The sequence below is a fragment of the Populus trichocarpa genome, chromosome 17, assembly GCF_000002775.5.
Source record: "Populus trichocarpa isolate Nisqually-1 chromosome 17, P.trichocarpa_v4.1, whole genome shotgun sequence".
Taxonomy (NCBI): domain Eukaryota; kingdom Viridiplantae; phylum Streptophyta; class Magnoliopsida; order Malpighiales; family Salicaceae; genus Populus; species Populus trichocarpa.
The window spans coordinates 14403783-14416663 of record NC_037301.2 but is presented as its reverse complement, the minus strand read 5'-3'; the positions used below and the strand labels follow the sequence as shown (position 1 = coordinate 14416663).

The 12881-nt window shown below is 30.7% G+C and overlaps 2 protein-coding genes across 8 annotated transcripts in view; both read left to right on the top strand.

Annotated features, from left to right (window-relative positions):
* The first annotated feature begins 1133 nt into the window (after positions 1 to 1133).
* Positions 1134 to 2128, top strand: LOC127903953 (putative disease resistance protein RGA3). Its single transcript, XM_052448346.1, has 2 exons — positions 1134 to 2054; positions 2117 to 2128. The coding sequence occupies exons 1-2, from the start codon at positions 1134 to 1136 to the stop codon at positions 2126 to 2128; spliced, it is 933 nt and encodes a 310-aa protein (XP_052304306.1).
* Positions 2118 to 12881, top strand: part of LOC18106500 (putative disease resistance protein RGA3) — a 15792-nt gene continuing 5028 nt past the window's right edge. Inside the window, exons 1-4 of one of the 7 annotated variants that reach the window (XR_008057817.1) lie at positions 2118 to 3055; positions 3429 to 3665; positions 3822 to 3859; positions 3954 to 4461. Coding sequence is in view for 4 of the 7 variants with exons in the window: in XM_024592464.2 (XP_024448232.2) it covers positions 2139 to 3665 (1527 nt within the window). In the remaining 3 variants the exon portion in view is untranslated. Of the gene's footprint in view, positions 3666 to 3815; positions 3860 to 3953; positions 4462 to 12881 lie in introns of those variants that run through there. The other 6 variants (XR_008057818.1, XM_024592466.2, XM_024592464.2 and 3 more) reach the window with 6 other exon arrangements.

Sequence of the window (12881 nt, the reverse complement as noted above, 5' to 3'; positions counted from 1 at the left end):
CATATTTAAAATATTTATATTATATATATATATATATATAGTTATATTTTATAAAATAAACAATATATAAGTATGTGATATTTTGTTTTCTTCACCATTACACTTTCTATATATGTTAGATAAACTTGAAAAAAAAATATTAATAAATAATTATCTAATTTAATTTTTATGATATAACCAAATATTTAAAATTATTTTTTAATTATTTTTTTATGTTACCGTCAAACATAAAAAGATAATCTAACCACTTAAAAAAAAATACGTTTTAGCAAAAACCTTAACTTCATATCAATGGATACATAATCTATCTCAAAAGATACTTAACATTGAATAAAAAAAAGATACAAAAAAGAAAATCTCAATTATTGTATACAAAAAAGAAAATACTTTTATTATTTTTAATGATATTAAGGTATAATGATATTAAGGACCCATCTTTCATATCTGTTTTTGTCATTCAAAGAATATTGGACTTGGAGGAATGTTTTTGATGATTTTTTAGGACGAGGGAATTTAAGAGAGGTTAGCATTTAAAAATGGTTTTAAGTGTTAACTCGAGGAGGATGGGGTAGGGAATTTCAAGGATGGGAATTTTTTGTTTTCGTGACATTCCCTTTTTTTTTAATTCAAAATTATTTCACTCTTGTTTATTCTTCCATTTCAATGTTAAATCACAAATGTTTAAATTCTTTATAATCTTATTTAATTTAAAATTAAGTGTAGTTCAAAATTCTTTTTGATTGATTAGGTTGTAATTTGATCATACATATATACATAACTGAAATTAATTAACAATACATCATCACCATATCATCTTCAAAACGTCATGATCATCTCAGATTCTGAGAGAGAGATCACTTGCTTTTCTACAAAGGTTGTTTATGCTATTGTGCTTACTGCTTAGGAAGTTCCAAGTAAGGGATAGATTCTAATTAGGAAGATTGTTTCCAAAGTAAGGGATAAATGAAAGAATAAGGGAATGTCAGGAACAAAAATTACAGGCGTTTGTGTTGCCTTTACATGCATGCTCGTAGCTAGAAATCAAGAAGTTTGCCATTCTGAAAACATAACTTCCCTCCCATCTCAATCATTTTTCCTATCAACTAATTCTCCTCTCTCCACTCAAAAAGAAAATGGAAGGAGCTTTTGCATCCACCATTGCACAATCCCTTCTAGTGAAGTTAGGCTCTTTTGCTGGTCAAGAATTTTGTTTGGCATGGGGACTTGAAGCTGACATTGCTCGTCTTGAAAAGAGATTGTCAGCCATCGCTGCAGTGCTGTCCGATGCTGAGCAGAAACAATCAAAGAATAACAAAATTCGGTTCTGGCTCAACGATCTCAGAGAAGTCTTGTATGATGCCGAGGACGTGCTGGACGAAATCGAGTGCGAAACTTTGAGAAGGCAGGTGGTGAAAACAACAGGGAGCACCAGCAGAAAGGTACGACGCTTCTTTTCAAGCTCTAATAAGATTGCATTCCGTTTAAGAATGGGTCACAAGATAAAGAGCATCATAGAAAGACTAGCTACGATTTCAGCTCTTAAGTCTGAGTTCAACCTCAGCGAGCAGCCTATTGATTGTGGTCATGTCTTGCATGAGGAAACAGAGATGAACCGATCCTTTGAGAGCTTTTCCGGTCTTATCGGAAGAGACAAAGACAAAGAACGCATCATCAACCTTTTAGCAGCACCTTCTAAGGTTGCTGATGCACATCCCGTTGTCCTTCCGATAGTCGGAATGGGAGGCTTGGGGAAGACATCTCTTGCCAAATCGGTGTGTGATGATGAAAATGTAAAAAGTCATTTTGATCTGAAGATGGAGGCATGTGTTTCAGATGATTTTTCCTTGAAACAAGTGGTACAAAAAATTATTAGATCTGCAACTGGGGAAAGATGTGCGGATTTGGATGAGGGTGAACTTAATAAAAAACTTGAAGAAATTTTGAATGGTAGGAAATACCTGCTTCTTATGGATGATGTTTGGAATGAAGATGCTGAAAAATGGTTGTTGTTGAAGCCTTTGTTATCAAAAGGTGCTGATGGAAGTAAGATTATAGTAACTACCCGTAGTCGACGTGTTGCTGAGATTATGGGTACTGTTGCTGCGCACAACCTAAGTTTTCTTGGTAAAGATGACTGTATGTCGTTGTTTTACAAGTGTGCATTCAAGGAAGGGCAAATGGAGTTGTATCCAAATTTGGTTGGAATTGGGAAAGAAATAGTGGCGAAATGCAAGCAAGTTCCTCTGGCAGTGATTAACTTGGGGACTCAACTGTATGGTAGGACTGATGAAAAAGAGTGGGAATCGGTGAGAGATAGTGAGAAGTGGGAAGAAGAGGGAGATGGTATTTTACCTGCCTTGAAAATAAGCTATCAAAGACTGCCGCCTCACTTGAAAAGATGCTTTCTTTATTGTTCGGTTTTTCCAAAAGATTACCGGTTCGGAGATCTCTATTTGGTGCAATTTTGGATGGCAAATGGGCTCATTCATCAATCATCAAATCCAAATGAGAAATTGGACGATGTTGGCTTGCGTTATGTGCGCGAGTTGATCTCAAGATGTTTCTTCCAAGATTATGTGGGTAGGATTGTTGGAGCTATCTTTAAGATGCATGACTTAATGCATGATCTTGCATCATCATTGGCTCAAAATGAGTTTTCAATCATAAGCTCTCAAAACCACCAAATTTCCAAAACGACCCGTCATTTGACAGTTCTTGACTCTGATTCATTTTTTCATAAAACTCTCCCCAAGTTCCCAAACAACTTCCATCAAGTGCGGTCAATAGTCTTTGTAGATAGTATAGTGGGGCCTACATGCAAAACAGACTTTGAGAAATGTTTGTTAGAATTTAAGCATTTGCGGTCTTTGGAATTAATGGATGATTCTGAATTTGAGGCTTTTCCGGAGAGGATTGGCGCCTTGAAACACTTGAGATATCTCCATTTTGGGAAGAACGCAAAAATAAAAAGACTCCCAAAATCTATTTTCAAATTGCAAAACTTGCAAGCTCTGGTTACAGGTGAAGGATTAGAAGAGCTGCCCAAAGATGTGAGGTACATGATCAGCCTTAGATTTTTATTTCTATGTACTCAGCAGAAGCGGTTGCCAGAAGGTGGGATTGGTTGTTTGGAGTGTCTTCAAACTTTATTCATTGTTGGTTGTGAAAATCTAGAAAATTTGTGCGAAGATATGCAAGGTCTTAAAAGTCTTCGGAAATTGGTTATTTGTCTTTGTGATAGCTTGATTTCTCTGCCAAGAAGCATAAAATGCTTAACTACTCTGGAAGAATTATTTATTAGTAATTGTGAAAAGCTTGATTTGATGACAATAGAAGAAAAGAAAGAGGAAAAAATTCAACCTCTTTCCCTTTCCCTTCGTATTGTAATGTTTGAATACTTACCAGCAACTCTTGCTGTACCAGAGCAGCTTCTTCAAGGATCTGCAGAATCCTTACAAACATTTATCATCGGAGACTGTCCAAACATTGAAGAAATGCCGGAGTCCATCAGCAATTTAAAAAAACTTCAAAAGCTTCGTATCAGTGATTGTCCAAGTTTGAGCAAAAGGTGCCAAAAGGGAACAGGAGAAGATTGGCCCAAGATCGCACATATCCCTAAAATCAAGGTTGACGATGATGACAGTGGTGAAGAAACATCTGGTTAGGTATGGGTGATGAGTATTTAAATCTATCATATTTAGTTTAACATTTTTATCCATTCTTCAATTCCTTTTTTCGTTTAAATTATTTTCCCTGAAAACAATATTAGCTTTGAAAAAACAAAAAAAACTGACAAAACCTCTTGTGTTTTGGAGAGGCAGGTTCAAGTGGAACTCCATAAGCAAGAGAAGAAGACAAGGTATGTCATGATAAAATGCAAAGTTGACTAATTCATTCAGCAATTTAAATTTCTTTGAACTTAATAAATTCTATGTTTGTCTAATTTTTTTCAGTTTTCGGTGGGGTTTCTGCTGACGGTTATAATTCGGGGACTTCAATTTGTTCGGTGTTGTTGCTGACAATCTGGTTTGTTCAAATAAAGATGAAGAGTGTTTGCTGGAGATTATTATTCGTTCTCTGTGTGCTTTGCTCGTAGTTCCTGCTGGTGATCTACTTGTCTTTTCATTTGTTCATAATGGTTGCCAATCAGTTCATTTGGTGGTCATGGAATTTGCTCCCTCGATGATACCATAGTGGTAGAGATTGTCATATAGAATTTGGAGCTGAATATGGTGATCTTCCATTTGTAACATATTTACTCAGACCTGGTTTTCGTCATACTGGATTTTATAGCTAAAATATTAAACGAAACCAGGTTGCAGCTTGCAGAGGAGGCAGGGGTGGTGCTGTGAGCCCTGTTTTGAAAATTTTCATTTGTCCCATTTTCCTTTTTTTAAACTATGTGCCACCAGCATCAAGCAGCTTAAATTTATCTAATCATCGTTATCAAGCTTTAATTTAGCATTAGTGACTTGAATTTGAATCATCACTATCCAGATATTCCTTGTGCAAAAGACTAGGAGTGCTCCTTTTTGTTTCGTTCATGTCATTTTCCTTGCTTCTAGGCCATGGGATGTTTCTAGGCCAAGATTTAAAGCTATTCCCCTACACATATTTGCCTTATCTCAACTATCATTCATTCCAAGAAATGGACATTCTCTGTCATCTTCACCTTCACTGTTATCCCCTCAACCTTCTTGTTTTTAGCACTCAAAATGTTTGCTGGAAAATCCATCAACAATCCCAACTATCCACCAGTTAAAGGCACAAACTTTAACCAGCTTCTCTATGACTGCCAAATTGAGCTAATCGTTTCTAACTCTGGAGTGGATTGTGTTTTCATTGATAGTGTATATGGATTTCTTTTATATATATAAATCAAGTATTGAACATATTCATCCTAATATAATAATAAAATCAAAGAAGAATAGCTTAGGTGGTCTCATCAAACTATAGATGAAACATCTATACTCACCATCTAAAAATTCATTCAAGACTATAAATAGATCTTCAAGATAAAACTAAAAGCTAATAGAACCATCCAAAAATACAAAGCAAGATTTCTTGTTAAAGGTTTCAAACAATAAAAAGAAAAAAAATATTATTTTACTACATACTTATACTTATCTATGTTAATAATAACTTTTATATGTACATTAATAGTTATTATAATTATTAACAAGTTAGGAATACATCAAATTTATGGAAAAATAGTTTTTTAAATGGTGATTTTGATGGAGAGTTATTTATAAAACAACCTAAGAGGTTTGTTGTTAAAAAAATAAAAAATAAAAAGATTTTAAACTTGTGAAGTTATTATATAGTTTGAAATAAGCTTCTAAATAATTGCATGAAAAATTTGATAATGTTATATTGTTAAATAAGTTTAAAATTAATAAGGTTAATAAAAGTATTTATATAAAAATTATAAATAAAAATTGTGTTATTACATTATTTATATTGATGGATGTTAATTTTGGGTAACATCAAAGCAAATATATGATCAAATTTTTCAAAATAATAATATTAACTAACCCAGGGGCATCTTGCAATGTTGAAAGATCGTCAAGCAGTAGCAGTCAAGGTTGGTTGGTGCGGTGTCACTTATTATTATGGTCCGGGTTTTGTATGGCAACTAGATGATTTTTTTTTTTTCATTAAGTGGTTAGTCTAGTGGTAAAGATATTGGGCTTGAGAGATATACTCCCTGTTTAGGGTTTAAATTTCACTGAATATATTTTCTTGGGGCCATGCCCACTGATGTAAAAAATCAATGATTTATCATGTTTTTGTATGGAAAATTTCTATGGCCACGGGCACAAGAGTTCAAAGATTTAATTGAGATACATGTAAATTGATTCGGATATCCCGGTTAAAAAAAAAACTAATGATTTTTGTGAATTAAATTAGGAAGTTTAAGAGTGTTTCAACAAACTAATGATTCTGATGTAAAAAACTAATGATTCTGATGTAAAAAACTAATGTTTTTGTGTATTTATGTTGTTGAATCTTAGCTTACCTTCCAATATTATAGCTGCATGTGACTGAATGCCGGGATTCATTCATTCCCTCAATCTTTTATTCGATTACTACTAACAGCAACCATTGACGTCGCCGCCTTCACTCTCCAGACCACCACAACCACCTCCTCCTCTTTCCTTGATAAATTCTCCTCTTCAAATCCACTTTCCAAATCTTCTTTATTTATGTTATTGTAACATGATTTTTAACCCCTCTAAAATATCTAAAAATATATTTCAACGAGAAGAAAATATTTCAGTTAAACAATATTTCAAAAATACATATTTTAAGAATTTCAAAAAAATATTTTTTAAAAATTTCAAAAAAAAACAAAGAAAAATTACAATAAGTGGAGGTTGAAATTCATTAAATAATTAAAAATTGAAAAGCTAAGGACCAAATCAAAAAAAGGTATCAATATTCAAGGACTATATGCAATTCAATTAGGGATGAGATTGAGAAAAAAATAAAAAACAAATAGTTGAAATTTGCCAAAAATGAAACAATTAAAGATCCAAGAACCAAACTTGGGGACCTTTTAAAAAATGAAATTTTCCCTCACATCAAAATGTTGTCTTTTTAAATTAAAAATAAATAAATGCAACGGAGTCGTTCTGTCAATGAAAAAATATTTTTTTTAAAAAAAAAGCATCAGAAGAAATTGATTTCCAAAAAAGTCCTAAATGTTCTCTTATTGTAAGATTGAGTTTTACTTGGCAAAAGCATATCTGGGCTAAATTAAACAGATGGATCAAATGGATATATAGATATCCATTTGATAGTGGTAGAGATTGTCAGATAGAATTTGGAGCTGTATTTGAACTCTTCCCATAGATGAAGTGGTCTTGGGATTAGCTAATTCTATGATGTTTCGACTGCTTATGAACTCAAAAATGATTCAGACAAAAGCATGTAGGCCAAAATTAATGGCCAATTAAAGTTCATTTATTAAGAAAGTACATGATTCAAAGATACGAGACTAAGATGAAAAACATGGCAAAAAGAGATTGGTTTTTTAAACTTGAAACTAAACATACACTTCAATCCTCTAACTTTTTAAATTATAAACTTTCAGTCCCTAACAATTTATATTATTTGTTAATTATAATTTTTATTATAATGATCAGCCTTGGATATTTATTTCTAGATACTAAGCAGATGCGGTTGCCAAAAGGTGGGATTGGTTGTTTGAAATTTCTTCAAACTTTACTCATCCATGAGTGTTAAAATCTAGAAAATTTGTGCCAAGATACGCAAGGTCTTGAAAAGATGCCTTCTTTGTTGTTTCATTTTTTCAAAAGATTACTACTTCTAGGATATTGGTTGAATTGCGTTTCAAAAAATGTTTTATTAAAATTAATTTTTTTGCTTAACATTATTTTTTTGTTTTATTATTTTATTTAATAAGTTGATGTCAAAACTATTTTTTTAAAATAAAAAATTATTTTAATATATTTTTAAATAAAAAAATATTTTAAAAAACATCCTAGTAAAATTTTGAATTGCACATGAACTCATTCAATCAAAGTCCAAATGATAGCTTTATATGAGATTATTCTATTTTCATTACTGAATTGTGAATTTAATAGGATAATCTGAATTAATTTTTTTTTTTTTTGTAATTTATTTTTTATAAAATTATTTTGATTTAAATCATGAGTTTGCTTGGTGTATTTATTGAGGAGCACTTCATTAAAGAAACAACCTAATCTAAACAGAAGATTTGCTTACTATCCTGCAATGTTGTGAAGGAGGTTTCCAACATTTAATTAAAAACTCATGAACTAAAACACTTGGTCTCGATTTGAGGAAGCATGAAATAGATGGGAGAATCCTCGACTAAATCAAAGCACATGGACTCCAAGTTATTTTATGAATCAAAGATCGAAAGAGTTCCTTTGTGCCTTGGTGAAATCTCAGATAGGATATAACTATTTCGAAAGATCGAAATAGTTATTTATTTTTATAAAAATCAAACTAAACCAAAAATAATTGATCTGAATGTGAAAATTGTTGGCAGTCATGGGATTAACATATTCGTGTTTTAGCTGCAAATTTCTGAATGCAAAGTTAAAATTACATTACGGAATAAAGTAAAGGGTGTGGCGTTTTTCCTCTTCATATCAATACTCGGAATTTACTATGCTCCTTAGCTGTAATGCACTCATAATAAGGGTGTGCTTGATTTATTTTTATTTTAAAATGAAATTTTTTATATTTTTAGATTATTTATCAAAAATAATTTTTAAAAAATAAAAAATATATTTCAATACATTACTACACAACTATCCGAATCTCAAAAAAAAAAAAAAAAAACACCCTAAGAAATTAATTTGCAGGCAATAATTAACTCACTACAAGACGAAAAAACAACTATTTGCTCTATTTGGTCTTTGCAAAAGTTAGGGGTTCACCCAAATTCTACGGACCCATCCACAAACCATTTAGAGTAAAAAAGAAAAAAGAAAAAAAAAAGCAAACAATGGTCAAAGATGCTCCGCAGCTGTAATGCACTCATAATAAAAAATTAATTATTTATAAAATTATATCAATCTTCTTATTTAAATCACGAATTTAATAAATTAATTCAAGCTCCTTTAGAGTAAAAATAAAATAAGGGCAAACAATGGTCAAAGATGTTGGTCCAAGCCGAAGAAGTGCACCGGCTAAGCTCCTTTAATGAAATGGGTGCATTTAGTAAAAGCACATAAATTCCACCAAAAATAAATTTCAATGGTCAAAGATAAGGGTCCATGCCAAAGACGATAATTCAAACACATATCAGAAAATAAGGCAGCTTTTTTTTCCCCTGATATAGGGTATTTTTTAAAGTTTTGTTTTAAAAAAATATATTAAAATAATATTTTTAGATATTGTTTTTCCTTATATTTGCCCATTAAAATATTTATAAAATACTAAAAATATTATTTTGAATCTTTTTCAAAATATACTCAAAAGTTTGGAAAAGACGGTCGAATTACTCTCCTCAGTAGGGCTAAAAAAATGATGTTAGGGGTTCTCATTTACTATCAATACTCAGAATTTACTATGCTCCGCAGCTGTAATGCACTCATAATAATAAATTGATTTGGAGGCAATAAATTGGTCTTTGCAAAAGTTAGGGGTTCCCATTTAGAGTAAAAAAATAAAAGAAAAAAAAGGCAAACAATGGTCAAAGATGCTCCGCAGCTGTAATTCACTCATAATAAGAAATTAATTATTTATAAAATTATATCAATCTCCTGCTTCAAATAACGAATTTAATAGATTAATTCAGGCTACTTTAGGGTAAAAATAAAATAAGGGCAAACAATGGTCAAAGATGTGGGTCCAAGCCAAAGAAGTGCACCGGCTAAGCTCCTTTATTGAAATGGCTGCATTTAGTGCACTAGTAAAAGCACATAGATTCCACCCAAAAAAAAATAAAATTAGTCCTGTTTATCTGCTAGAAATTAGTTTGTTTTAAAGTGAATTTTAAAAAAATAAATTCTAGAAAAGTAAATTATTTTATGATATTTGACAGTGTAATGAAAAATAAGTTGGAAAACACTTTCTAGTGTTCGGTTATGTTATGGAAAATGAGCTGGAAAATAACTTATTAATGTTTTATTTTTCTCAAGTTTATTAAAATAACGAGGAACAAATCTTACAAATTAAAAGGTTGAATGAGAATGAAATTAAAAAAATATATAATTTCATAAATTATCTCAAATAAAATAAATAATAATCAAAATAATAAAGATCAAATCTAAAAAATAAAAAAAATAAAAGATGAAGAAATTATAATAATAATAATTAATATTTCATAAATTATTTCAAATAAAATAAGTAACAATTAAAAGAATGAGGACCAAATTTGATACATAAAAAATTTCAATAAAAAAATAATAAGAAAAAAGCAAATAAAATTTAATTTTAAACCTAAATAAAATTTATTAGCATCATCACTATCATAATTGAAAACTCTTGTGAAAGTACATAAGATAGGATTGTTTATGCTATTGTGCTTACTATCATAATTTAATTTTTTTTTTTATCTCTGATGCATCTCAGATTCTGAAAGAGACATAACTTGCTTTTCTACAAGGATTGTTTATGCTATTGTGTTTACTGCTGAGGAAGTTCTTGAGAAAGTAAAGGATAGATTCTTAAGAAGATTTTTTCCAAAGTAAAAGATTTGATGAACATCGTACATTCGTTCCTTCAATCACCACAGAGTAAGGATAAATTTTTATTTGTTTTTTCTCCCTGGCCATGGCCATGCTCGAAAGAAAATATTTTAGGACTAGTTTGGGCCATGGCCCAAACACTACTGGGCTTATAGTCTATTAAAACTCTTAAAAATCCATGAATCCAGTATCCCAGCAAAACCTTGATAAACTCTCACCGTTACCTTTTTTATATGGTTTTGTTGTGTAAAGTTTGTTTGATAGTATAATAATTATTATTTTTTAAAGAATTTTTTAAAAATAATATATTAAAATAATATATTTTTTTATTTTTAAAAAATTATTTTGACTTCGTTACATTAAAATAATAAGAAAATACTAAAATATATTAATTTCAAGTAAACAAAAAAATTTTAAATTTTTAAATTTTTAAAAATACTTTTGAAACACAAAAACAAAACAAAAACTAAAACTAAATAATTAAATAAGTTAAGAATGTAACTTGATTTGTTAAACAATATTTTCCCTCTTCAGCAGCTTGAGATTTGGGTATATAAGTAAAGATTAAGTAATAACATCTGTTCCACCCTAATTTAATTTAAATTAAAATGATATAAAAAATCAAAACAAATTTAATTCATATCAGTATATTAAAAAAAAATCAAGACAAATTTAATTTAAAGTAAAATAAATTTTTAAAAAATAAAACTTCTAAAACATACATTTAAAATACAAAAATAAACAAGTTATTACTCTGCTACGCAGCTGTAATGCACTCATAATAAGAAATTGATTTGTAGGCAATAATTGACGAAAAAACAACTGTTTGCTCTGTTTGGTCTTTGCAAAAGTTAGGAAGTGCACCGGCTAAGCTCCTTTAATGAAATTGCTGCATTTAGTAAAAGCACATAAATTCCACCAAAAATAAATTTCAATGGTCAAAGATAAGGGTCCATGCCAAAGACAATAATTCAAACACATATCAGAAAATAAGGCAGTTTTTTTTTTCCCCTGATGTAGGGTATTTTTAAAATTTTTGTTTTAAAAAAATATATTAAAATAATATTTTTAGATATTGTTTTTCTTTATATTTGCCCATTAAAATATTTATAAAATACTAAAAATATTATTTTGAATCTTTTTCAAAATATACTCAAAAGTTTGGAAAAGCCGGTCGAATTACTCTCCTCAGTAGGGCTAAAAAAATAATGTTAGGGGTTCCCATTTACTATCAATACTCAGAATTTACTATGCTCCGCAGCTGTAATGCACTCATAATAATAAATTGATTTGTAGGCAATAATTAACTCACTACAACACGAAAAAAACAACTGTTTGCTCTGTTTGGTCTTCGCAAAAGTTAGGAAGTGCATCCATTTTCTACGAACCCATCCACAAACCATTTTGAGTAAAAAAATAAAAATAAAAAATAAAAAAAAGGGCAAACAATGGTCAAATATAATGTATCAAATAAGTTAATAATGTATTTAATTTATTATATATTATTTTCCCTCCTCAACTTCACAATTGGGTACATAAATTAAGATTAAGTAGATAACACGTAAGTAGGGTGGGATTATAGCTTCTTGGTCACCTACTCAAAAACAATTAAGGATTAAATCGATCGCTAATATAATGAAGAAAAGAAAAGAAAGACAACAGGAGAACAACCAATTAAACAAGCGATCCATGGAGCCATTGTACATTTTAATTAAGAAGACTCAACGACTTCTCCTCTCCACTCAGAAAGCGGAACTCCACTTTATAAAGTTGCGATTATAGTTTTGAAAAAAAAAAAGTGCGAACCAAGTGGCCTTATTGCAATGCTCTTTGGACGATGGAACACACACACACATATATACAGACAAGAATGATGACAAAAGGAGTAAGAAATCATTGCTTTTGCTTGAAAAAATGAATTGCTTAAATTAAATATCCAGTCATCGACTATCAATCTGAGTCAGACCCTATCACCTATAACATGAACCAGGATCATGCTTTTGCGAATTGTTGGATGCATCAACGGTCTACAAGCTATGCCCGGCAAGACGTTGTAGAATTCCCTCACATAATGTTTCTGGTGCAATGCTACCATAACCAAATCCATTCGAGGATTCAGGCGAGCTCTGTTCTGGTTTGCTCGTTCATTTTACTTGTTGAACAGAGTCGCGTTTTTTTTTTTTAATTTATAAATTAGATATAATTTTCATGTATTTCTTAAAACTTACACCATTTTAATTATATAATTGTTCTCTAAAATAAAATTTTAAATTGGCTCAAAATGAGTTTTAAATCATAAGCTCTCAAAACCACCGATTTTCCAAAACGACCCGTCATTTGTCAGTTATTGATTCCATTTCATTTTTTCATCAAACTCTCCCCAGGTCCCCAAACAACTTCCATCAAGTGTGGTCAATAGTCTTTGCAGATAGTATAGTGGGGCCTACATGCACAACAGACTTTGAGAAATGTTTGTCAGAATTTAAGCATTTGCGGTCTTTGGAATTAAGGGATGATTTTGAATTTGAGGCTTTTCCGGAGAGGATTGGCACCTTGAAACATTTGAGATATCTCAATTTTTTTAACAACAAAAAAATAAAAGGACTCCAGAATCTCTTTTCAAATTGCAAAATTTGCAAGCTCTGGCTGTAGGTGAGGAGGGATTACAAGAGCTGCCCAAAGATGTGAGGT

Bases quoted from the DNA above. Each gene is read 5' to 3' on its own strand.
- LOC127903953 (XM_052448346.1), top strand. From the start codon at position 1,134: ATGGAAGGAGCTTTTGCATCCACCATTGCACAATCCCTTCTAGTGAAG.